This window comes from Musa acuminata, chromosome BXJ2-6 (assembly GCF_036884655.1).
Source record: "Musa acuminata AAA Group cultivar baxijiao chromosome BXJ2-6, Cavendish_Baxijiao_AAA, whole genome shotgun sequence".
Taxonomy (NCBI): Eukaryota; Viridiplantae; Streptophyta; class Magnoliopsida; order Zingiberales; family Musaceae; genus Musa; species Musa acuminata.
In genome coordinates this window covers 38,699,461-38,724,686 of record NC_088343.1, presented here as the reverse complement: position 1 = coordinate 38,724,686, position 25,226 = coordinate 38,699,461, and the positions used below count along the sequence as shown (strand labels likewise).

At 38.0% G+C, this 25,226-nt stretch overlaps 4 protein-coding genes across 6 annotated transcripts; 2 read left to right on the top strand and 2 right to left on the bottom strand.

Annotated features, from left to right (window-relative positions):
• The first annotated feature begins 58 nt into the window (after positions 1-58).
• Positions 59-6,034, top strand: LOC135615502 (probable DNA primase large subunit). Its single transcript, XM_065114105.1, has 19 exons — positions 59-203; positions 329-390; positions 469-572; positions 660-741; positions 829-888; positions 1,069-1,123; positions 1,397-1,416; positions 1,504-1,587; positions 1,673-1,737; positions 2,363-2,411; positions 2,524-2,571; positions 2,651-2,740; positions 2,831-2,890; positions 3,513-3,572; positions 4,165-4,239; positions 4,318-4,403; positions 5,159-5,252; positions 5,353-5,460; positions 5,636-6,034. The coding sequence occupies exons 1-19, from the start codon at positions 71-73 to the stop codon at positions 5,651-5,653; spliced, it is 1,353 nt and encodes a 450-aa protein (XP_064970177.1). The 5' UTR covers positions 59-70; the 3' UTR covers positions 5,654-6,034.
• Positions 6,035-9,590: 3,556 nt separating this feature from the next.
• LOC103989243 (gamma carbonic anhydrase-like 2, mitochondrial) lies at positions 9,591-14,312 on the bottom strand. Its single transcript, XM_009408046.2, has 2 exons — positions 13,846-14,312; positions 9,591-10,100 (listed from the first exon to the last, which is right to left on the bottom strand). The coding sequence occupies exons 1-2, from the start codon at positions 14,228-14,230 to the stop codon at positions 9,724-9,726; spliced, it is 762 nt and encodes a 253-aa protein (XP_009406321.2). The 5' UTR covers positions 14,231-14,312; the 3' UTR covers positions 9,591-9,723.
• A 170-nt stretch (positions 14,313-14,482) lies between these two features.
• On the top strand, positions 14,483-19,077 carry LOC135580973 (uncharacterized). 3 transcript variants are annotated; one of them, XM_065110686.1, is made up of 3 exons: positions 14,483-14,836; positions 17,244-17,402; positions 18,587-19,077. In XM_065110686.1, the coding sequence occupies exon 3, from the start codon at positions 18,656-18,658 to the stop codon at positions 18,866-18,868; it is 213 nt and encodes a 70-aa protein (XP_064966758.1). In that variant the 5' UTR covers positions 14,483-14,836; positions 17,244-17,402; positions 18,587-18,655; the 3' UTR covers positions 18,869-19,077. The 3 variants fall into 3 exon arrangements, with proteins under 3 accessions (XP_064966758.1, XP_064966759.1, XP_064966760.1); XM_065110687.1 differs by having other exon boundaries at positions 17,209-17,402; XM_065110688.1 differs by lacking the exon at positions 17,244-17,402.
• A 441-nt stretch (positions 19,078-19,518) lies between these two features.
• On the bottom strand, positions 19,519-23,204 carry LOC135613654 (beta-glucosidase 6-like). Its single transcript, XM_065110684.1, has 13 exons — positions 23,064-23,204; positions 22,853-22,919; positions 22,721-22,779; positions 22,578-22,653; positions 22,429-22,500; positions 22,258-22,345; positions 21,909-22,164; positions 21,718-21,833; positions 21,415-21,638; positions 20,943-20,974; positions 20,249-20,351; positions 20,070-20,178; positions 19,519-19,745 (listed from the first exon to the last, which is right to left on the bottom strand). The coding sequence occupies exons 1-13, from the start codon at positions 23,202-23,204 to the stop codon at positions 19,571-19,573; spliced, it is 1,518 nt and encodes a 505-aa protein (XP_064966756.1). The 3' UTR covers positions 19,519-19,570.
• Between the last annotated feature and the right edge of the window lie 2,022 nt (positions 23,205-25,226).

Here is a 25,226-nt window from a genome sequence, read left to right as displayed (position 1 = left end):
TCCCGCCAAATATTTCCTCAGTAAATAAAATGCGTCGCTTCTCTTTCTTGGTTCGAAGAGTTGCAAGGCGATGGAGATCGTACGATCCCAGAGGAAACCGGCTGATGTCGCCGTTGTGCCGGCCCTCTCTCTCTACCGCTCCGCTCCGGCACTCGAGGTTCGGCTGGAAGATTTCGAGCTCTACGCCATAGATCGACTTCGTGGTACCATCAAAACCCCACCTTTCCCCATTTCTAGGGTTTTCTTGTGTGCGGAGTTTCTGGGGATATTGTGAATCCATTGGGTTTGATGGTAACTGATTGTATATTCTTGAATTGTTTCGGTGCAGTCCTGCAGGGGATTTCGGATGGCTTGTCCCGTGGGAAAAAGCCCGACGAGATGGAGAAATTGGTAACTTTTGTGAGACTTTTTACGTGATTTGTCTATTTATTCTTCAAAATTTTAATATATTTTCCAACAAAAAACTAGGTTAGTGAACTTTGGAGGGCACATATGAGGCTTCAAGATACATCGGAGGAGATGAACAAAGACATTATATCACACTTTGTGCTTCGTCTCGTGTACTGTAGAACGTACGTTCTAATTGCTATGATTTTGTTTGTTCGTGGATTTAGTCTTCCTGAATAGCGTTTACATCATTTCCCCTCTCTGAAATCTAGGGAGGATTTGAGGAAATGGTTTCTTTCCATGGAGACTTCTCTTTTTCGTTACCGTTTCCGGCTTGAAAGCCCTGAATCGCAGGTAGACTCTAGATTTTTTTTAATAGACTGAGAGCTTTAAAATATTATCTGTTTCATTGTGCCTAAATTTTCTTCTGTTGCTTTGTAGAGGTTGCTCATGTCTGAGTTTCAGCTACCCTATAAAGCAATAAGTCATGCAGAATTTGAGGTATGTTTGCATCAGTGATACTAAATTGTTTGTGCTCTTATGTTGTCAAAGCAGACAAATTAATGTTGTACTCCAATTTCAATTGTTAACTATCCAATTTGGGATGTATTTTCTGAAAACTTTTTTCTAGAGAGAATGTTGGTCTTTATTTGAAAAAGAATGTTTTTTTCAACTTTGCAGACTGTGAAGGATAAGTTAAATCAAGTTGCACGTTCCACTGGTCCATCCTCAAATGGTATAAGCCTGCTACTGATCAGATATTTGGCATGTTATAATTAAGTAGGTGCATATGGATGAATAATATTAGACTTTGATGACTCCTGTTTTGAAATGCTTGTGTTGCAATTGAATTGCTCAATGGAATTTGCAATCATTAATTCAGAGAAAAACTAATTAACTGTTTATATGTTTCCCTTTTGGATCTAACACGTATGTACAATAGCTTAGCCATTTAAAGGTTTATCTTTGTTCTGTTAACTAGTCTGACATCTTGTTCTATGATTTGCAGCTGAAACCCTCTTCTTCAAGGTACGCTAGCTCCACATTTCTTTCAGTATCAGCTTTTCCGGGAAGTATATTCTAGCCTTGATTTCACTAACTCGAATCTACATGTAGGTACCGTTTGAAGAAGTTCCAGAACTTGTTGCTGGTCGTAGGGTATTCATGCTTAAAGGTTTTGCTTATGTTGCCATGAATCAGGTCCATATTGGATTCGACATCAACTAATTCGAACTCCAAAAACCTATGATTGTTATCCTAAAATTGGTTGTAATCATTTCTTCAGGTTGTGTCACTTGTTGCTACTCAATTCCGGAGCAATCTCTCCAAGGCCCTTGTCCTAACCAACAGGTAAAATGGTCCTTTGATTTCGGATTTAAGTATTCTGATGATTTTGGTGTCCTGCAACTGGTACACTTATAATTGTTTATTTTTAGCAATACCGCTATTCCTTATAGAACCACAGTGAACTGCTTCTATTCTATAAAAGCTTGTAGATCCAATATGTTATCAATAGAACTGGTTTTCTTTATCCAAAACCAGTAATTAAATCAGAGATTGGATTCAGCCCCTGATGGTTGCATTTTTCATGAATATTCCAAGATAAGGGAAAAAAAGACATAACCATTGAGAGAGGGAAGTTTGAGTTCTGATATTTATACAACATGAAAGACGGACTTGTCAATGTAAATATTTTATTGAACATGAAATGGTACAGAAGTGCTTTAAGAGCTTGTAGGAACTAAATTTCATTTGTGGCTTTTCATCAATATATTGCATGGCAAGAATAGTGTTGCACATTTTAATTGATTTGGCTTCAAACATTCCCAATAAACAACTTTTGAATACGATTTTATTTCTGTGTAACATCATTTCTCTTTTCTGCATAGAATTAGTTTTACATCATTGGCTCTTTTCAAATGTCAAGATACGTCGTGACTTCTAACCTTCATAACTATCATGTGATTTCAAGCAGAAAATGGACCTCTACCATCAGAGACAAAGAGAAGAACAGGTTGACTCCTGTGAGTATATATTTAATTTAACTGCTATCATTTATGTCTTATTTTTCAGGTTCAGCAAAAATCTTGTACTTCAAAGATCACCATTGCTTAATAGTATCTTTGCCGATGTTAGATTGTCGAAGCTCTCAGCACAGGTTACCTAGGGCCTGACTACTCTCAGGTTAGACTTTCGTTCTACTATTTTGTTTAGTCATCCAAAAGTAATTTGATTTAGCTGATTATTGGAGTATTTATCACAGCCAAAAGAATTTTCTGAGATATCTTTGAAGGACATTGACCAGTTAGCTAGCAGTTCTTTTCCTCTTTGTATGCGCCATTTGTTTGATAAGGTAGTAGATCTTTATATGTATGAATCTTAACTAATTGAATATCTATTATAATCTTAACAGCTGGACTTATATATGGTTTTGTGCCTGCAGTTAAGAGAAAATCACCATTTAAAACATGGAGGAAGAATGCAACTTGGCCTTTTCCTTAAGGTATTCTTTTTTACTATAATGTTGTCATATTTCACTTGTCCACTGGTATGTTCTACATTATCTGACAGTTAATACATGTGGTGATTAGAGAAACATCAGAGATACAATAAGTTTTATCACTTTCGAAACTACATGTAAATGAATTTTCATTTTCTAAACATATATAACCGTCATTTACTTTATTGAAATCTTTCTATGATATGATTTACATCTTTTGAGAAGCGCATAGCAACCATATTGTACTAAAATATTCTCTATTTTTATTTTTATTTTATTTTTTAATACTTCTTTACATTTGAATTTTGTTTCCTTTTAGAAAAATAGATATTTTATGAAATATCTAATAAAATTTGAGCATATAATAGCATCACTATTTTCTCAAATTTCATTTTTGTATTTAATATGTTTCTATTTATTTACTCTTTTACATTGTTTTCTTTTTGGTTTTTTATTGATTCTGATCTCACTGATCAGATGAGATCTGTGTACTTATAGAAAAAAGTACATGATTTGCCATATAAGTTCTTGTTGACCTTCTTGTTATGATTTAGGTTGAAATGATAATTCTCAGGTTTTCTGGTAACTTGCTAATATGTCAAATTGTTTTTTTTTCCCTTTGCAGGCTGTAGGCTTAAAATTGGAAGATGCTCTTGCATTCTGGAAATCAGAGTTTTCTCAGAAGGTTTTTCTGCATTAAATTGTTTTCTGAGTTTGTGATTTTACTTTAGGTTTTATCTTCCGCAGTTTAGATGGATAAATCTATCACAAGTATTCTCAAATACGATGGAGCATGCTTGAATTATGAGATTTCTACTTCCCCCTCCTTTTTTTCCCCTAAATTAAACCATGTTGCACTCTGATGTGGGAAAGATCCCTCTTTTTGTATTTTTCGGCTAGAAAATTAGGTAGGACATCGTAGAGATGCATCAATTCAATTGTATAGCAATTGATTTATCTTGTACTCTTGCTGTTTATAGGTTTTATATAGTCTAGGTTGTTTGGAAAGGCAATTTGATTTGCCTGAGTTTAAACATTATTTAAGATAACCCCTATTTTGAGTGAAAAGAATTAGGTTAGCTGAGTTTGTGCTTTTCTGTTGTTGAAAGATCATTCATTTAGTAAGATTTTCTGGCCATATAAGTGCTTAAATCTCCTGCTTTGAACACTAAGAAGACATTAAAATTGAAATTTATGCATTTAGATAAGTTGCACCACACTTTGTAGGTTCATTTCTTATATCTTCTGCTGACATTAGTTGTTACATATTGACACAGGTTGGTGCTGAGCGATTTGACAAGGAATATTCATACAGCATACGCCACAACTATGGAAAAGAAGGAAAAAGAACAGTACGCTACCCTGCTTAATAAATATCTTTAGAATTGGCAAATGGCTGATTTTGCTTTCATGTTATCTAATTCTATCAGGATTATACACCTTACGCCTGTCACAAAATTATTTCTTCAACTCCTAGTGTTGGTGATCACCATGGTTGTCCTTACCGGCATTTCAGGTGAGTTTCATGCTTGACTTATTTGATCTGCACCATCTAGTATTTAGCTGTTATTGTCCAAGTCCTTTAGATGGCATCATAGCTTCATCAAAAATGTTCTCGCTTTGATGTATATAATATGTATTATTAGATGCAGCTTTTGTATGGATATGGCTTGGTTACTTTATGGATAAAATAGAAGTTTATGATTGTTTTAAATATTAGTACCTAAACAGTAGATCTTCTGCATGCCTAAATAGGTAATGGCATGATTTTGGTCCCCCACATGAAAAAGGCAAAGGTAAGAGAAAAGAACTAATATCATATGGATATTGGCCGATTGTCCTCGATAGTTTGACAAAGTTAGCTAGTATAGAATAAGAATATTATGCATACTGTTCCCCTGATTAAAGATATATACAAGGGATAGAAGGTTCTCATAATAATATAATTCGACACCTTTTGCCATGTAACTATATTTTCGTAGCTGGACTTCTCAGATGGTGAACTGGAGAGGAACCTTATTAAAAACACAACATATTGATATCTCTACTTGAAACAGCAATAGCATGTGAATCATACGAGTGTAGGTTGGTTGACTTGTTTAATCAAAAGTCTGATGTGCTTTACTTCTTGGTGTATATTTATTATAACTCTGTAATGCACACAATACACTGTGAAAGTATCCGAGCCGCACAGAAGAGTATTGTGCATATGTTGCAAATCTTTTGTTTCTCCATCATAGTTGTCTGTAACTGTCATTCTCTTTTTAACAGCGAGGAAAACTTGAGGGCTGCTCTTGGTAAAATGGGGGTTGGTGGACGTTCATTAGATGATATATTGGATAAAGTACGGAGCCGGCATTATCAGGTATTCAAATTGGAAATCGTGAGCTCAATCTGGTGATATCTTGATTTCTTACGTTCTGTTCACCTGAAACTTCTTTAATTGATAATGTGAACATTATCAGGTAGCTTGTACATTGACCTTTGAGGCTGTCCATGCTGCCTCATGTGATAGTGGGATAAACCACCCCAATCAGTACTTCGAAGCAAGCCAAAAGACTTTACAAACCACGGTAAGTTGAAAATAACTTTGGGATGTCATATTTCTCTGCCTGCCATTTCTTTCAGAAACTAATATTGCACTTTCCCTTTGTGATCAAGATGACGAAATTTCTTACGTAATAGTGAACATAAGCCTTTTGTTTTCAGAACCAACACCCTAAGTTTGATTTATTTCTTGCTTTACAGAGGCAAGCCACGAGCTGACTTACCCAAAATTTTTCAGGTTTTAGTTCTGCTTTGATATTTCATATGTACTTTAATTAGTTCTGATGCCATGTAGTGATTCAACATTAATAATGCAAGATATCAAACCTTCATGACACAGTGAAAGGTTTATGAAAGATTTATGAATCTTCCCATCACATGGGTGGTGGCTCCCCCTTCCTACCAATCTGTGATGATGATCAGAACAATATGGAGATTTATGAATCCGTGCTACATTGAGCTTGTCATTTCCGCTGTCCTGCTAGACTGGCCTTGTGGTTTCATGATGAAATATAAGTTACTTCTCCATGTTAATATGGCATGCAGTTCTTGGTTTTGAAATTTTATGACATGTTGGCCATTTTGTTGTAATATGCACTTCCAGGGTGTGGTCTCTTATCAATCACATTTTCTGTGAATCCTAAAAGTGACCTTGCTAGATTTGTTCCCTTGTTGTGGCCTCTTCCGTACCTTAAATCTCTCCTATCTACCATCCTTTAAACTGCATATGAATACCTTAAATTTTGATGTCCGCAAGTACGAGAAAGAAGTTATGAAGGGATACAATAGTGTGCTTGAAAATGTGCCACATGAAAGAATGCTGCCAAAAGTGAAGAAGAAGACAAAAATACCAGTTCATTCCCCATCATTCATTCTCACCACCAGCATTGCCTCGGTTGAAGAAGTGCACGAAGGCCACATGAAATGCTGCTGCTAAAAGTGAAGAAACAATATCAGTTCATTCCCCATCATTCTCACCACCGGCATCGCCTCCGCAGAAAGGGAGGGGAGGTCACCACTTTGTTTCATGCCATGCCTTTGGGGGAGAAGGAAGTGGTGGTTTCCATTTGGCTTCGTATTCCCTTTTTTTTCTTACATTGTTAATTTTACTGATCAGTGATAAATCATAGTAAGATAAAATCAATACGTGATCAATGATAAATCATATGATATTTTCATTAATAAAATTAAAACAACATATGAAGAAACAAGATTAAATATTTTATTTTAATAAGTACAAGGATCTCAATATAATTTTTAAAAATATAAAGAATAAAATATTAAAAATAACTAATTATATGAGTAATCTATAATTAACCTAAATGATATTTAATCTCAAGATCTTATCATCAATGATAAATTGAAACAGTCTTTTGCTTTACAAGTGGATGGATTTGATATATGATCAGCATACTACTACTACTACTACTTTAATTCCATGATTAGAATTTAATGATGATTGTTAAACACGACAGAATCACTAGCTGTTCCGTGTTACATTTCCACATAGATATCATAAATTCGGAGCAATCTTTGTCGAACGAGACCAAATCATAACCGTCCTTTTCGACATTACTTCCCGGGAAAGAAAGCATCGTATTTTCCAAAAGGAAGATAGATTTTGATCTTTCTATCACGTTTATTATCAGGTTATTTATTTACTTAATAATTGGATTAGATGAAACGTCGAGATCATATGATATTAGTTTCTCCGTTCCTGTCGGATTCGATGTGAGCAGTTGGATGTTTGGAAGCGCTACATAAGCCCTCTTCGAGCTGCTTCTCTTCATGAGCTTTTTGCTTGGCTTCCCCTCTCTCACTGCTTCTCTCAACACGTTCGAGGCCTTTCTGCAACTCCGACCCGTGCTTTGGTCTCCTTCGCGGAACGAAAGGCTGTTTGCTTCCTGTTGGGAAGTGGGTGCACTAACGAACGAGGCCGCGCACGTGGCGTCGGAGAGAGCGAAAATGGAGGTTTCGTCCTCGGGGGCGCGGAAGAGGGCGCAACCGCCGAGCACGGCGAGCCGGAACCGGGTTTGGTGCTTGGTCGACGGATGCAGGTCCGATCTGAGCAACTGCAGGGAGTATCACCGGCGCCACAAGGTCTGCGAGCTCCACTCCAAGACTCCGGTGGTGATGGTGGGCGGCGTGGAGCGGCGCTTCTGTCAGCAGTGCAGCAGGTAAAGCGGCACGGCGACCAATGACATTCCGCCACGCGGCCCTGCATTTGCTTCGTCAATCTGATTAGTTAGCAGCTTATGCTTATATTTTTGTAATATTTAATACTTAAATACTTATATACTAAAATATTATTAAATAATATTTTTATTTTATTTTATTTTTTATTTTATAAATATAGGGATCAAAATACTAAAAATAATTAATTATAAGAACTAATATATAATCTCTCTCTCTTTCTCTCTCTCTCTCTCTTGTTGATGATAGTGAATGGTGAGATGAATGATGCCTGCAGGTTTCACCCGCTGGTGGAGTTCGATGAGGTGAAACGAAGCTGTCGGAAACGCTTGGACGGACACAACCGGCGCAGGAGAAAGCCTCGATCAGAAGAAGCATCCACTGCTTCTGCTTGCCTGCTTCCACTTCCACCAGGTTTCATCTTTTCATCGCTCGTCTCCCTTTCCTTCAACCGCACATGTGATGACTATTTCTAAGCTGATGCCTCACTGAGCATATAAAACAGAGCATCATCAACCAGTGATGGAGCTCCATACAGGCTCTTGGAGTCTTCTAATGGCTCGAACTTTGCATGCAGCGAGCGGGTTCTCTATGTATCCTCTCACGTCGCTCTTGGAGTCTGCTAGTGCCGAGAAAGATGCACGGGAACAGCGTTTCCCTCCATCCTTCTCCCACGGCTACGAAGAAGGCGAAGCTGCCTTCTGCCTCACAACAATGGACCAATGCGGTGGATCGACCCGAGTTCTGCACTCCTATCGTGTTCTCTCTCTTCTGTCATCGACGTCTCAAGCTTCGATCGCAAACGTTGGCCGAATGCTGCCTGCTGATACGAATCCCATGGATCAGCCCCTTCTCTCTGGTTCTCAAGCCTCGAGCGGTGTGCTGTCGACAGGGTTCTCTTGTTCGAGGATGGAGGACGACCGAGTAGGCGGAGTTGTAGTCTCTGATACTGATGCCGATCTCCAATGCATGTTTCTCGTTGAGGGCGAGGAGTCCTTGGACGAGCCTCCCAATCTCTTCCCTTCTATTGGCGGTAGTAAACCTCTGTAATTTTTTTTGATACGCAGCATTAAAAAAACTACAATTGAATATTTATATTTATATAAAGTCGATGAAACAAGATTAAATATTTTACTTTCGTAAGTATAGATATCCTAATATAATTTTTAAAAATAATATTTTACTTTCGTAAGTATAAATATTCTAATATATTTTTTAAAAAATAATATTTTACCTCCGTAAGTATTAAATATTCTAATATAATTTTTAAAAATAATATTTTACTTTCGTAAGTATAAATTTAAAGGTATAATGATGGAGATATAAAGATAACTAATACTCTCTATAATTAGCCCCAAAACGATGGAGGTCCTAAAATAGATGGAGTGCACCTCAACTTGGTAAGTAAGAAAGCAGTATCTAACATGTCCAATGTTATTTGACTAAATTACTGTCTACTATTTATATATTCTTTATTTTCCTGATTAAGAGAGCTTTTTATATTCAAGATTTATGATTGATATTTTTATCATCTTAAATAATATTCACATCTATATCCAGGCGAATCTAATTCAGAACTGCTGGATTATTTTGAGACATTCTATCACATCCATCTTGATAGAAAATATACTATGAATGATGACTAGCTTATTGGTCTCTCAGTTGGAAAGTATACAAGCAACAGCAACTGGAGAAGAAAACAAAAAAAAACTTCATTGATTAGATCTGAAACAATCACCCACTCCAGAATTTTTAAGTAGAGGAGCAACATTCTCTCTCAACAAATTGGACAATCTGTGGAAAGATGAAAAAGAAAGAAAGCTGCTCAAGAAACAATATGAAAATACATGTTCAAGGCTTAATCACCATGCTTTTTGCCTGTAGGGTTGTTTTAACTAATAAAAGCAGTGAAATGACTTGGTTTCTGAAACAAACAATAGAAGGGATGGTTAGATTTCAGTCATAAGGAAACAACACAGACGTTCATTGTTATATATTCACCAACAAACAGAAAACATTTGGTCTTAGATGCCAAAAATACACATCGAGTGGTCGCTGCTTATTTCCTCCAACTGTGCCAACAAAATGCTCTTCCTTCAAAGAGAAATATTTAGGGCCTTCTTCATCTTCTCAACCTCCAAGTAAACCGTGGAATATGGAAGGAATTCAGAAAAATGGCTCTGCATAAGATCATTAATGGCCACAGCTAGTTTTGGAATCTCTAAGATTTCTTCGTGGGTAAGCTTTCGAACAAAACGAGCTGGATTGCCGGCCCATAGCTCACCGGTTGGAATCCTACGACCAGGGGGGAGCACAGATCCAGATTCAAGGATGGAATTGGTCTCCACCAATGATCCTTCCATAAGAATAGAGTGCTGACCGATTATACATTCTGGCTCGATTGTGCATGAACGAAGCAGACTGTAAGCACCAAGAGTAACGTATCGCTCCACTAATGTTTCAGCTGGAAGCCCTACAACATAGAAGCATGCTGGAGATGAGTTTTTTTTTTTTTCAAGGAAATAGCTAACCGATTCACCGACAAGGCAGAACCAGGAAGAATGCAGCCTTGCCAACAGATTAAACTCTGTACAATATTTACTACATATTTTTAAGTTAACAAAAAGGTGAGCTAACATATCGTCATAAGTGTCCTTCACAGCAAGTCAACTAAAGATTACTAAACACATCAGAACAACTCCCCAAATGCTTTAGACAAATAAGAAGATAAGTGCCAAAATTTTTCTCACAGAACATGATAAGGGAGGCTGAACCCAATTATCCAGGCCATTGCCAACTGCACTATAGAAGACAAACACGCAGAGAGTCTGTGAAGAGATATTGAGAAGACACAGAGAGTGTCAGACAAAAAAGTACCTAAAAACAACACAGTACGGAAGATCAATGTTTCACCATGTTGGGGAGTTAGCAATCAGCAGCATTTAGACCCCAATCATCTGTTAATATCTTTAACATCAAAGCACCTGTTCGCATTAGTGAGAGATGTACCAAGGAAGCAAATGGCACTTCCCTATACAGAAGAAGTGCCCTGAAACAATAATGGTCCGGAACATCACAGCAGTCTCCAACACTGTGGTACCATTAACCGAACACAACCAACAAATGGTTAGGTTACATGAAAGGTTGAAATTTAGATACGGAACGCGGCTGCTTTTAATTGATTATTTATCCTGTGCTTCTAATGCACAGAGTCTTAATCTATAACAGTAATTTAAACATGAGCCTGAGCAAACATAAAAAACAATATATCTGTCAAAGAGAAAGTAGATGTTATTGCCCAAAACGAAGGAAAAATTGCAAATGCAAGTAATATAACAAGAAGAGGCATGGGTAGATAGCTAACAGAAGACTTGGATTTAAAGAGTCAAAGCAGTGACTCTTTCTGATATAGTTACTTTTTCATTGTTTTATATGGAATTGTGTATTTTAAGTTACATAATAAGCAAAAAATATAAGAGGTACTTGTGGAAGAATGGTATCAGCATATCCTATCGACAAAGTCCTAGCTGGCTTGTGCCCAAATAGAAAGTTCAAATATGATTGCATGAGCGTAAAACAATACAAACTATATTATCTAGAAATATGAAAATTATCTTTTAGAAAATATATATGGATGGCTAGTAAACACCAAACAATCTGAAGTATCATGAATAGTCATGAAAGTGCCATTTCTCGCTTCGAGCTAGCTTGCAGTACTCAAGGATAAAAGCTCAAGGCAGGAACCAACCAAACATTCAATTTTATTTTCCTACATCTGATACTATTAAGTGCAATCATCAGATCAAACGGGTCATCGAACCAGGCAAGCTCCAGTTCATCGAGCACTGGTCAAACTGATGTACCGACTAGTTGAATTGCAGATTCAATAAAAATATATACATGTATATATATAATATTTTCATATTTATTCTATTTTTTATTTTCTCCTTTCCATTTCCTTTACTTTTGTTTTTGCATTCCTTTTATTATTCGTCATTCTTTTCCCACTTCCTCTTCACCCTCACATTCTACCTCTCCTTCATTTGCTCTTCTTCTCTCTCCACTTCTCCTCCTCCTCCACTCCCACTTAATCTTCTTCTTCCTGCCCTCTTCCTCTTTTTCTTTTCCTTCCACTCCTCCTATTCTTGTTTCTCTGCACCTCCCTTTATAATTTGACCTCTTTGCCTTTTCCTCCCTAGAACAATGATGATCCTAGAAATTTGTGAAGAAAAAAAAACATTTGCAATCCTTTCAGGCTTTCAGCTTCTCCTTAAATCTTCTATCATACTAATTACCCAGAGTGAAATTCTTTGGTCACCATTCATGCCAGTCTCTGCCACCATATAAATACATGAATTCTCTCTTAACCTTTAATGATCAATCCATGTCATGCACGTTATGCATAACTACAAAATTTATTTTTGTGTATATGTAAAAAACATACTGTCAAAAAACCTTATTCTTGGTCACCTCACAGCATCAAGATTGGGGCTTTAGGTAATTATTAGCTGGCTCTTCCATCTGCAAATCTTATTTGGATGACATAAATCTGGCATTTCACTTACAGTACTAGTTATTTTTTATTAGGCTGAGTAGGACCACATGTACCCTGTTTAATCATTTTGTGGTTTAATGTACAGATGAACTTTCTTCTGACTGCATCTGAGCTTTCAATTTTCTTCAAAGGGAACAACTCACAGGATGTGAAACTGTTTTCCTTCATGCAATTTTTGCTAATGATAGACAACCAAAACAATAATAACTGTTCATAGGATAAATCTATTTTGTATTTATGCGACCTATTATTAGTATTCACCAACCATTATCTTCGTCAAATCCAATATCCACAATCTCTAAGATATAAGCAAAATTATCCATGGCATTGATCCATGTGTATATTACTGCAGGTACTAATGTCCACCATCCTGGACCAGTGAAGCAAAAAAGGCAGATAAAACTTTGATCAAGGATATCAAACTTGATCGGGTGCTGCTTATTAAGGTTAAGGATAAGGGTTTAACTTAAGGCCTAAAATTGCCAGAAATCAGTTGTCTCAGGGACAAATGACGTCTATAGTGCCCTATAAATGTGAGACATTTTCATAAGTACAATATATAATAAATTCTTAGGCAAACAGGTCGTCCAAGTTCCAACATGTAGAACAGAGTGGGAATGGTTGTATCCATGATATCATGTAGATAGATTTGCCATTCCAATATTTTTCTTGAAGTTTATGCATGAGCACCAGTCCAATAAGATGATATAGAGTACCATCATAGATGTCTAGGATTGGCCTCACCTAAGAAAGTGAAATTCCCAAACTATTTCTGTAACAATAAAAACCGTCATAATCCCTTGAAAGAGATGTACAGAGTGTAGTTCCTTCATGGAAAGGCATTTTTACATCAATACAATGCATGGTTGTAAATTCTTTGGGATGCTAAAATAAAACAAAGATAAAGTAGGTTACCCAACTCAACAGAATATTCATGTGCAACACCGATTCATAATTCAATAAATCAAGTAGACGAAGAAATTATTTTACAGTCATCAAATTTCAGCTGCTACTCTGATGGTATACACTTTGGCTTTGCTTGCAATCCAAAAACAAAATTCTCCATAAGCAAGTTTTGCTCAACTGACACTTTTCTTGCTCAATCAAAATCCCACAAACTAAAATATCAACATTTAATTCATATGAGAGAAGAGCAACCTAGCCATCCAGCTAACTGAGTTCATTCTTCATCAAACTAAGTGATTTGCCATTGGTTCGTTTACTTATAAACTAGGTCATATTCATTTCCCTTTGATGGCCTCAAATGAGCATATGACATGGACATCTGCTTCTTCACCTGTCAGCAGCAGTTTCATGGATAAATTTCCAAGTGCCTTCATTTCCGCCAGTCAGTTGTGCCATAAATAAAATTACCCCTAATCTAAGTTTAGTGTGATTGCAAAATAGAGCTTAGTGCAAAATACATGGAAAAAAAACCCTAAAAGGAGACTCGTGAGGAATTCATTCAAACACCTCACAAATAAAAATCATAACACTGCTCACAGATAGGCAAGTCTTTGGCCGGAGGAAGAAACTCCAATTGCAAAAGAAGAAGAATCATAAAGCAGATACTATTCAAACTTAAGATTCTGGATCTAATTAAACGCACTCGAAAGACGCAACCTAGTCGACAAGTAGATTTAGATCAGGGAAAGGGGGCGACCTGTGGGTGACTTCCAGGCGGCGTGAAGAACGCAGCGCTCCTGGACGTTGGAGCAGAAGCCGACGGTGATCTTGTTGAGGTCGCCGCGCAGGACGGCGCCGTTCCAGACAGAGGCGCCGTCGCAGACCGTCACCTGCCCGGCAAGGACGACGTTCGGGGCGACGTAGGCGTCGACAGCGATATTGGGCACCCACTGCCCCAGAGGGATGATCCGGCGCTGCCCCCGGTAGTCCCACTTCACGCGATCCGACGGCGTCAGCGGCGGCCCCGCAGCCGGTGACACCGCCGGCGCGGCGGCCTCGGCGGAGAGGAGGCGGCGAAGGGGGAGGAGACGGGATGGATCGGCTAGGGTTCTTCGTGACAGACGAGCGAGGGCCGCCGCCATTTCCGATGCTCTTTTCCTGTAGGAGAAGAGAGGACAGGCGCGGAGACGGAGAAACGCGAAAAGGATCGCATTCGCGTGCGGTTCACAATACATGAATGTGCAATCCAACAATTGTATCGATATGGATTCATTGGACCGGGTCAGTTCGGATCGGGTCGTGTTGGATCGGATTGGGACGGACCGAGTTCGGTCGGGTCGGCCTTTGAGTTATTCTCGTCTCTTCCCCTTCGTCTACATTCTCTCCGTGTCACGGTGATGGAAGGCGAGGGTCAGACCTCGAGTCTCCTTTACGAGGTCTTCTCCATTGTCTTCGTCATCCTCCGCTCCCTCCAACTCGCCATTCCCACCACCACCTTCTTCTTGGCCTTCGCTTCGGAGCTGCTCCCGTACCATGGCACTCCACTGATTCCGCGTTCATGCTGCTGAGATTGTCGATGCCGCTGATTCTCGCTAGTTCCGTCACGTTCGTCATCGGGTTCATGTTGATTCCCTGGGTGCTGGGGATGCTGACCGTGTTCTACTTGGCCGGGATCGTCTCGAATCTGTCGGTTTTGGGGCGAGCCATCCTTTTCCCATCCAGCCTCTTCGGCCCAATGGTGGTCAAAGGTGAGATCTTTCCTCAGTTGTTTGGTCTTTTTGATCGTTGAAGTTGTTTATTGTTACCACTTCCACGAAAATTCGAAACTTTTCATTCTCCTCTTTGGACTACCCTCTCTTATACATGTTTCTGGATGTTCATAGTTTATAGTATGAACTTCATGCTGCACGTTTTCCTCTCAATGTATCAGTGTCTTTCATCAGTCGTAGATCTTAACAAAATGCCTTTTTTCATCATTAATGAAAATTACAGTTCACTTTGTCTGGGAATTTTTTTCTTTTTTTAATTTTTCTTTATTGGTGATTTCTCCTTGGTTTTGAGTAGGAAATTAGTGGGCTAAATGAAATCTTTTCTTACCACAAAAGACTACTATGATCAAATCAATAGGGTTTTTATAATATTTCAGCCTAAGGTCCTTCAGTTGATATTGTAGATCCAATTATTTTTTCATCGTTTCGCATTGCTTTATATGTACTTAATTAGATCATAAACCTTCATATACAATAGGTTGCACATCCATACTATAGAATTGGATTGTTCTAACCAAAGGCACAGTAGGAGAGAATCTGTAGCTTTCTCTCTTTGTTGGTCCCTGCATTTTAATTCTTTTCCTGCTTGCTGTGCTTTTTTCTTGTGCTGTCCCTTTCATCGGTTGTTGCTAAAGCTATGTAATCTTATAAAATAAGCCATTATTTTGGTTGTCAATCACATCATAACTCCCTAGATTGTCCCTAGGATATTTCCTACCTTATCTTTAATCACTTCCATCTAGTATATGACCAATCACAAACAGGCTAGGTTTTTTCTTGCTGGATTATGATTTCTTTCAGATGAAGTTGTTAGTGAACGAATGTGCCGTGGCTGATGAGTCAGCACGGCTTGGTTCGCGGGTCGATGTCGGGAGCCTCCTGCCGGCTGAGCTAGCCGCCAAGGCCGACTAGGTCCTCGAGTCGGGGTTGGTCGATGGCTCGCTGCAGGGACGCCAGTCCGCGACTTCCGAGGTTGGGCTACTTTCCTACAAAAACGGCCTTCGTCTGGTGATCCTCGACTTTGGCCCCTTCGACGAACAAGTTAGTAGTCTCCCTCTTTTTTTCCCCGCATCACTGGAGGCCAGGATCGAGGTCTTTATACTGTCGTAAGAGGGTCGGTTGTACGCGGGTTAGCGTGGTGGGCACAGCACGGCATAAGTACGGATTCTGGCTCGACGTGCGGGGCGTTGCCATCCCGAGATTACCGGGACTAGACGTGTCGAACAGTGTCTTGGGAGCACGGATTCTGACGTGGCATGTGGCATCGGTTGTGACGTGTTCAGGGGGCAAAATATGCCTTATCAGAAGTCACTCTTCATTGACTTCGTTTTCCCAGTGACATGGCGTGTCATTTCCATGCCAAGCTTTTTGCAAGTCTTTAATTGAACCTTCATCACGAAATGCATGTAACATCCCTAATTAGTCTCACATCGAAAGTGGACAAGATTAAGATTGGCTTATAAGGGTCTGATGAGTGTACTACTATCAACTCCAACTTAAGCATTTTGGTCAGTTGTTTAGACCAAATGAAGTTGATAGGCCAGTTAGCCCATCAGGCCCGGGTCACTGATATATATATATATATATATATGTATGAATGTATCGCATGGTGATTTATAAATCATAGTAAAGGATTTAGTTCTCCCATGACATTAATCAAAGAGATATCTCTGGCATAGTCAACATGTGGATTACTGTTTGGCATGATTAGTACATATAGATGATGCAAGAGTCCAAAGTACAGTAGTTTGAATGACATTTAAAAAGATCAACGATATCAGGGAGCTTTAAAATTTTAATTATTTTTTCTTTGTCAAAAAGAAAAGGATACGAAACGCTCTTATGGTAGATGGAACAGATTCAGTGAACTTTTAATGGTGATCAGTTAGCTGTCTTCACGGAAATCTTCGGAAGATTTCATTCTAAGGATTTAAGTGATTGCAGATCATGTATAATTACTTATTTAATTTGATTGTGAATGTTCTATTATCAAGATCACCACTTAGCAACAAGAAATTGTTTGCCCTGTATGACAAGTATTAAATAAAGATTGCTGATTGATTGACTTTGTTCTTCCCTTGTGTACAAAGATGAAATTTACTCAATCACAAAATCATGGTAGTACGTAAAGAAATTTATAATGTAATAGCCTGAAGCTTCTCTGGAAACGACATTACATCGTGAAATGTCGGTTCTCGTTTTAGTGGCTTGGTCTTCTGAATCTGATTGGTCTTATAATATATCTTATAATCAGCAAATTATCTTATAATCTTATAATGTATCTGCTTGATAACAAATGTTCTATAGGGTTCCATGAAAATTCTCTAATTAGTCATCTTTCATGTTTGTAGATCATTCACATTTGCTCTAAATTTGTCTATTTTAGCAACTGAGGCAAGTTCCAAATACAGCATGGTATTGCAGACCAACTATTGTCTAAACTTCCAACGGATTAGAAGATCTCTGCTGGGAATGCAGGCTGTCTTGTATTGGTTGTCTGTAGACAGTTGGGATTTTAACTGTTCTTCGTGCCACTCAATATGAGGTCTGGACCTCTAATCTACTATGTTTGACTTGTAAACTTGTTGTTTCATTTTTTTGTCTTGTAACATGGTATAACATATTCCATAAATTTTACACACCCAATTAATATAGTATTATGATTCTAATCTGCTATATTACACTGCCATGAATGTAGTATTATGTTTCAAATTAATATTATGACCTCCATAGTGATGCTTAAATGCTATCTCTTGCTTGCTAGTTTGGAAGTTTGTAGTGTAATCAATGGCTATTTAAAACTATCTTTTAATAAGATATCTAATCATTAAAATGGTTCTAAATTATTGTTCATTTTAGACTTGAAGTAAACACGACAGTTTTATAGCAAAACAATCAAATAGTACAAGTTGACTTTGCCATACAATAACAATAAATAAATGTAAATGTCAAGACTACTACTTTACTTTTAGTAAAATATAAGTGAATAAATCAAAGAAACATGGGGTTTGTAGACTTGCAATGCTTTGATTGGTATTTAGAAGTTCTTTTGGAATCAGAATCGATCACATTAACAAAGTGAAACAAAATGAAGCTTTGCTCAATGAATCAGAGAATTAGGTGGAAACATTCATATTGCCCAGAAGGTTTTCCTATTATGCGATTCATTTTTGCTCATTCTCATATATTATTAAAGTTTATCCAACAATCACAAAATGAAGCTTTGCTCAATGAATCAGAGAATTAGGTGGAAACATTCATATTGCCCAGAAGGTTTTCCTATTATGCGATTCATTTTTGCTCATTCTCATATATTATTAAAGTTTATCCAACAATCATAAAGTTCATAATGGTTTCAACATCAGGCTAAGATTTGGTACAATCCCTATGAGTTGGTGCCAGGGCACAGGTGATGCTCCATGCATCTGGCACACCCAGTTCTTTTGTCATTTTGCAATGATACTTTACTTTATCTAAGCAATCCCCACATAGTATCAGTGACAAAGAAAGCATGTAGATAGCTTTTGCAAAAGATCATTTAATTTACTGTGCTACACTGAGAAAAGAAGCTTTTAGGCCTCCAATGGCATTGAATTAGTCTAAAGCATGCATTCCATTCAACCGAAAAAAGCAATCATTCCTTTCTGTTTTTATTCTTTGGTCTCCCTGTTTGCTTTCTTATTGCTTGAGTTCTACATCTCTTTCTGAAACCTTTATGATTGCCACTAGTATATTAGCCTATGCTGAGAAGAAGGAACAAAGATTCAAAATTCTGCAAGGCCTGGAACCAAGAGAGAGATGACTACTGATTGGGGGCCGGTGATTGCCGCGGTGGTACTCTTCATCCTCCTATCGCCGGGGCTGTTGTTTCAGCTGCCGGCGAGGACAAGGGTGATTGAGTTTGGCAACATGTACACTAGTGGGATCTCAATTCTGGTCCATGGCATTCTCTTCTTTGCAATCTTAACCATCCTGGTGATTGCCATAGGTGTTCATCTGCATGTTGGCTGATCTGATCACAGGTGGTGTAAGTGTTCGCATTCAACTTAGTTTTGTCGTATATTTAACAGTGGTTGTCTGATGTTTGTACAATGCAAAGCTCAAGAACAAGCACTAGTCATTTAAATGGTTTCAAATCTGACGAAGAGTTGGATAGTTTTGTTCGAAACGACTTCGTTTCTATTGTTCCTTGAAAGTCCTAATAAGAAATTATTACCTTGCTTATCTATTCTGGGATGATTAATTCACTTAAGGTATTCCTTAATTAAACTTCTCTTATGATGCTTCTTTTTCAACAAGCATTTTTGACCTCTGATATTGGATTCATGATATTACTACTTGGTCAATCTTGATCGTCAATCGAACATGACGAAATTATTGCGTCTGAAAAAGGTTTTATTGGATCAGCATTTCTTACGAGTTTCCTCGGACGGTCAAGTTAATCTCGGTTCGTGGACAAAAAAATGTTCATAAACAGTTTAGCATTCGGAAGCCTAGTAAACATAACTGTATTTCATATTTCAATGGCCATATCACTACTCATAGCAATTCATTTCACAAACAACATAGTGAACATCTACAGTAAGAAAAGTTCCTTCAAGAAGGATTTGGTGCTTCAAGTATATCCATCAACACATATGCATCATCATCAAATAGTCCATGTTATTTTTCCAGCCAAAGTTCATATCTTTCAATGGCCTTAGCAGCAGTGGATCAGGCAGATCTGAGCAGGTTCTTGAACCAGTTAACAGAGTTCTTTGGGTACCTCTTGAGGTTATCTTTGTAATCCACAAAGTATAGGCCAAACCTTGAAGTATACCCTGCAGCCCATTCCCAGTTGTCAAGAAGAGACCACACAAAGTATCCCTTCACATTGCAGCCATCCTCCCTGCAAGACAAGTTCAAAGAATCAGCTCAATTAAAATCCTTCCTGCTACAAAATATAAATTGAACAGCAACAGCAGGTTAGCTATAAATGTTTATTTGAACCATATAGGAATTTCTCAAACATGTGCTTTTCAACCATGCACTGAAAGATATTAGGCAATTGTATATTATGAAGGCATGTTGATATGGTTACAGTATCTTTCTTTACATGATCATTCTCTATTTGTAGCTTATCCAGAATGACTTGATGATGAGAAAAATGGTCTTCAAAACCTAAATCTCATTGTGAAGATTTAGGTTTAGTAATATCAAAGAATTATCATACCTTATGGAGGCAGCCAAGTTTGAGAGATAGTCACCATGGTATTTGATTCTTTTATCATCCTTGAGAGCATGCTCAATGGAGATAAATGGGTTGTTGAAATCATCCATCCCTTCACATCAGAAATAAAAGATGGATGAGAATTCAACTCCCAGAATTTGAATGGGACCAAAGACAGATACCATTCTCTGTGATGATCACTGAGGGATTGTAATACTTGTCCTTGATGTAGTTCATCAGGCTTCTGATCCCCTGAGGTACTATATAAATCCATATGGAAGAAGCCTGCATTCCCAAAGACACCATATGATTTTGACTTCTGACTACAAGAATGCTGTTAATGCCTTCAAGCAGTGTAAATTGAGACAAAAAATTGTACATGTTAACAAAGAATCAGTATACTGTTAATTAATTCCATGTCTATTAGTGATATCCAATCTTATACAAAATAATCTAAAGTTGCCTAACTATCAAAAAGATAATAATAATAACGAGCTAATAACATATTACCTCCTCATGTAATTAACTAATTTTTATCATCTCGCTCCTTATACTTTCAAAAATTATATTGAGATTCCTATACTAACCAAAGTAAAATATTTAATCTCGTTTCTCTTATGTCATCGATTCTATTGACGAAAATATCATACATACTCAGTGATATATCGAAATAAGACAGAACCAACATGTACTTAGTAATAAATTATATAGTATTTTCGTCAGCAGAATCGATAACGTATGGAGAAACATGACTAAATATTTCACTTTCATAAGTATAAGATTTCAAATATAACTTTTGAAAATATAAGAATCGAAATACTAAAGACAGCTAATTATGAAGATAATCTATAATTAGTTTAAAAAACAAACCCTTGCCTTATCTCCAATTGCTTTTCCATCCTTGAAGGCTGCATGTCATGAACAAATAAGTGCATCAGTAAATCAAAGTGAAAACATCAAATATATTCCAAATATACTGATCAAACCTTTATAACTCAGTTCATCCCTTGATATATAATCAAACTTGGGATGATACAACGATATATCTCTAACCCAATCTACAGAGCAAATCATTCAATGAATCAATCAGATACTAGGTTGACTTTAATAATATTTCTCATCATCCCATTAACTTGTTGAGCTTTAGTCATCCGTCTAAAATGTTTAAGATCAAATTAATAATTATAATTCAATTCAGATCTTCTCTTACAAGCAAGATCTACATTTGGATTCTTTTCTTTATCTGAGCATAATCTCATCCATTACCACTTGCTTGATTGCTTGAAGAACGAGCAACTCAGAAACTTGAGCTACACTTGGAGTAGAAAGGAAAAAGCAAGAGACTCACGCAGAGTTATGGCACCAGAATCTGCCAGTGTATCATTGAGCAAGAACCCAAGTATATTAGTCGAATTGTGCTTTGCGTAATAGGTGGTGTAATGGTTCACTCCAACGAAGTCCAAGGATCCCTTGACGAGAGCAGCCTCAGCTGCTGAGAACCTTGGCAGCCTCTCTCCCACTCTCGTCCTCATCGACCTCGGATACTCTCCGACGAACAATGGATCCATTAACCTGCCATTGAATTGAAACAACGAGGTTTTCTGTGATTGCTCTCGTCGTACCGATCGTCAGGCGCGAAAGAAAGAGTCACCATCCAAGTTGGAAATCCATCGCTCTCTGTGTCGCATCGATGTCTTCAGGGGAGTCCGTCATCGGCTCGAACCACATTACGTCGAACGCCATGCCGATGGATCCTTGCTGAGTTTTCTGCGCGTCAGAACACGAATGAGTTGCGGTATCTGAATCGATGAGATAGCAGGATTGGTTCTTCTGCTTCGGTACCTTGTACTTTCTCCTGTAAATGTCGGACACGGTGGCATGAGAGAGAAGAACATGGTGAGCAACGGTGTACGGCTCTGTTGCAGAGTTCCCTGCTCTGCAGAGCAAGTGGAGGAGGGTGGAGCAGCGCCCGGGCGCGTGGAGGCCGACGTCGTAGCCTTGGATTGCGAAGGTGTGTGGCTCGTTGAAGGTGATCCATTGCTTGACTCGGTCCCCAAATGCTTTAAAGCATATCTCTGCGTAGTTTGCGAAGTCCTCTCTGCAAAATGAGCAATGGATCTCTATGCCATTTACTCGTCTGTTGGAAATGATAGAAGAAGAAGAAGAAGAAGAAGAAGAAGAAGAGCATTACATGATCTGGCGATCGATCCATCCATTGTATCTGTCTTGGAGTGCTTGAGGAAGATCCCAGTGATAGAGAGTCACGTAAGGCTGAATCCCTGCACATTATTCATGTAGTGTTTGATCTCTAACGTGTGGTTGTAATGGTTTGCATGAACAGCTGCTGCTGCTGTTAGCCAACCTTTGGCGAGCAGTGCGTTGATCTCTTCATTGTAATGGTCGATCCCTGCTTGGTTAACCTCTCCTGCTCCATCTGCACAGCCATGGAGAACAAACCATGAGATCACTGCATCATCAAAGGACGTGTGATCAGAGAATGAGCTGTTTTACTTGGCAGAATGCGTGACCATGCAATGGAGAACCTGTAAGCATCCATTCCCATGTCTGCCATGAGTTGTATGTCATCCTGCAGTTGTAATGAACTTATCACTTCATGGTTCATAATTTTGGGAGAATTTTCTGTAAACACTTGCATGAAATCTATGGTATTGATCGACTGCGACGTCGGCATTGCTGAAATCAATCACCTTCCCTGCAAAATTTATGATCAGGCAAGAAGAGTTCGCATTAGTTTTTGTTAGCTTGGTATCATTTTGATGCCATACCAAAGGAATGAGCAAAGGTGTCCCAAACTGTTTTCCCTCTTCCATCCTCTTCCACTGCTCCTTCATACTGAAAGAGAATAATTTCTAATCATTCCAACGAAAAATAATGAGAATTTGAATGATCTTTTTCATCGAACTTTTAATTAGAAGCAGAATATGATCAAGAAATCAAGATACAAAGGATTGAAACAGACAAGAAGGAAATCGTCACCTGGTAAGATGAGGAAGCAGTTCCAAAGACAAACCCTTGTGGAAAACTCCCTCTGCTAAGTCCTCCATCCTGTGTCAAACAATTCTTCATCTCAAACACAAGCAGGAAGACAACAACAACCGAATGCCTGTTCATCAACATCATTGTTCTTCAATGCATATGGAGCGTGAGATCTCTTTCTATGATGCAACATTTGCATCAGATAGATTATATATAGCAATTGTGTGCAGTGAACACCACAATTGGATCAGTGTTGTGTTCTGCCCACACGCATTCTCTGAGTGCCTCATGGCCACAGGTATTTGCCTCTTGAGGCATCCATCACCATCCCACACCATTACTAGCAACCATTTCCTTCTCACATTCTTGCTCATTTAGTAAAGAACAATTTATTGATCAGCGTAAAAAGTTTACATACAATTTCAGGTAAATCAAAGCATACAATATAGATAATAAGTCATGCAATTAATTTCATTTTTTTTTCCTATCCTTTCCCTAGGTAACAATGTTTATTTCTTGTAATCTTGCAATCTATATGAAAAATATAAGACTGTCACCAAAAGGAGGCTTTATGTGTAAAAATTGTAATGCCATTGGTTACAAAAGGAGATGAGTATCAACTTCTTGTTGTAAATGATATCTTGTCCAGCACAAATGAAGAACCTCCTCATACTGTGAAGAGGTTTTTGATCAGTCAAGTCTGCATGCTATGACAATTCCTACGTTTTGAAGTTTGCATTTGTCAGTCAAGTCTGCATACTGTGCCAATTCCTACATTTTGAAGTCTGCATCAGTCAAGTCTGCATACTGTGCCGATTCCTTCATTTTGAAGACAGACTGCCAATTCCTACATTTTGAAGTCTGCATCAGTCAAGTCTGAATACTGTGCCAATTCCTACATTTTGAAGTCTGCATACTGTGCCAATTCCTACATTTTGTAAAGAACAATTTATTGATCAGCTTAAAAAGTTTACATACAGTTTCAGGCAAATCGAAGCATAAAATATAGATATAAGTCAAGCAATTAATTTCATTTTTTTTCCTATCCTTTCCCCAGGTAACAATGTTTATTTTCTGGTAATCTTGCAATCTATATGAAAAATATAAGACTCTGTCACCAAAAAGGAGGCTTCATGTGTAAAAACTGTAATGCCATTGGTTACCTGTAAGCAAAAAAGGAGATGAGTATCAACTTCTTGCTGTAAATGATATCTTGTCCAGCACAAATGAACAACCTCCTCATGCTGTGAAGAGGTTTTTGATCAGTCAAGTCTGCATACTGTGCCAATTCCTACATTTTGAAGACAGGGTGGTGGCATGAAAGTGATCATTTTCATGGGGAAGACTGTAAGGAATTATGTTGTGTACAATCTAAGAAAGACTATAAAGATTTGGATGTTACTATGTTTGAGAGATCTTCATGCTTTAATTTTCAGGATGAGTACAAACATGGAAAAAGATCAGAAAAAAGAACACAATTAATATAGATTGGTAGATATTGCTAGCTTCCTAGAAAGACATGTTTAGGGTCTGGTTACTTGGGGAAGGTGATGAAGAGATGAAGATACAGATGAATACTTTGCAGTTCTCTAAATCTGAAGAGATTTGTCGAAGCCAACATTAAGATAAGAGACCAGTTCTTACAGAAAAATTACACCTATTCCAATACTTCGGTTTACTCTCATCATTTGCACAATTCTGATCCAAAAATTGTAGCCATGCTTGAAGAATAATTCAGGTAACAGAGCAAAGAACAGCATAGAAGTCTGCACTGAAGTCATCAGCAGCAGTTCAACAATGCATAATTGTTCTTATCCATATATGAAACTGCTGAGGTGACAGACATCAAATCTGACAGCTTGACAGAGATGCTCAAGAGTGAAGAGAGAAAGCAAAGATGAATAGAAAGATAATACATAATCAAAGTGGCAACAGGGATAATTTGTGTAAAAAACATTGTGTTAATGGAATCCAAAAACCCGAAAACTGAAGCTGGTTCAAGTCCATGTGTGCAGATCTACAATTGGATCATCCAAAGCTGTCCAACACAATTAATAGCACTCTGCCAAGATTTTTACATATACAACACAGCTATTTTAACTGAATGAATAGAATGTGTAAGAATCCATGCATGGACTCTCACATTGTAAAGACATTGAAGCA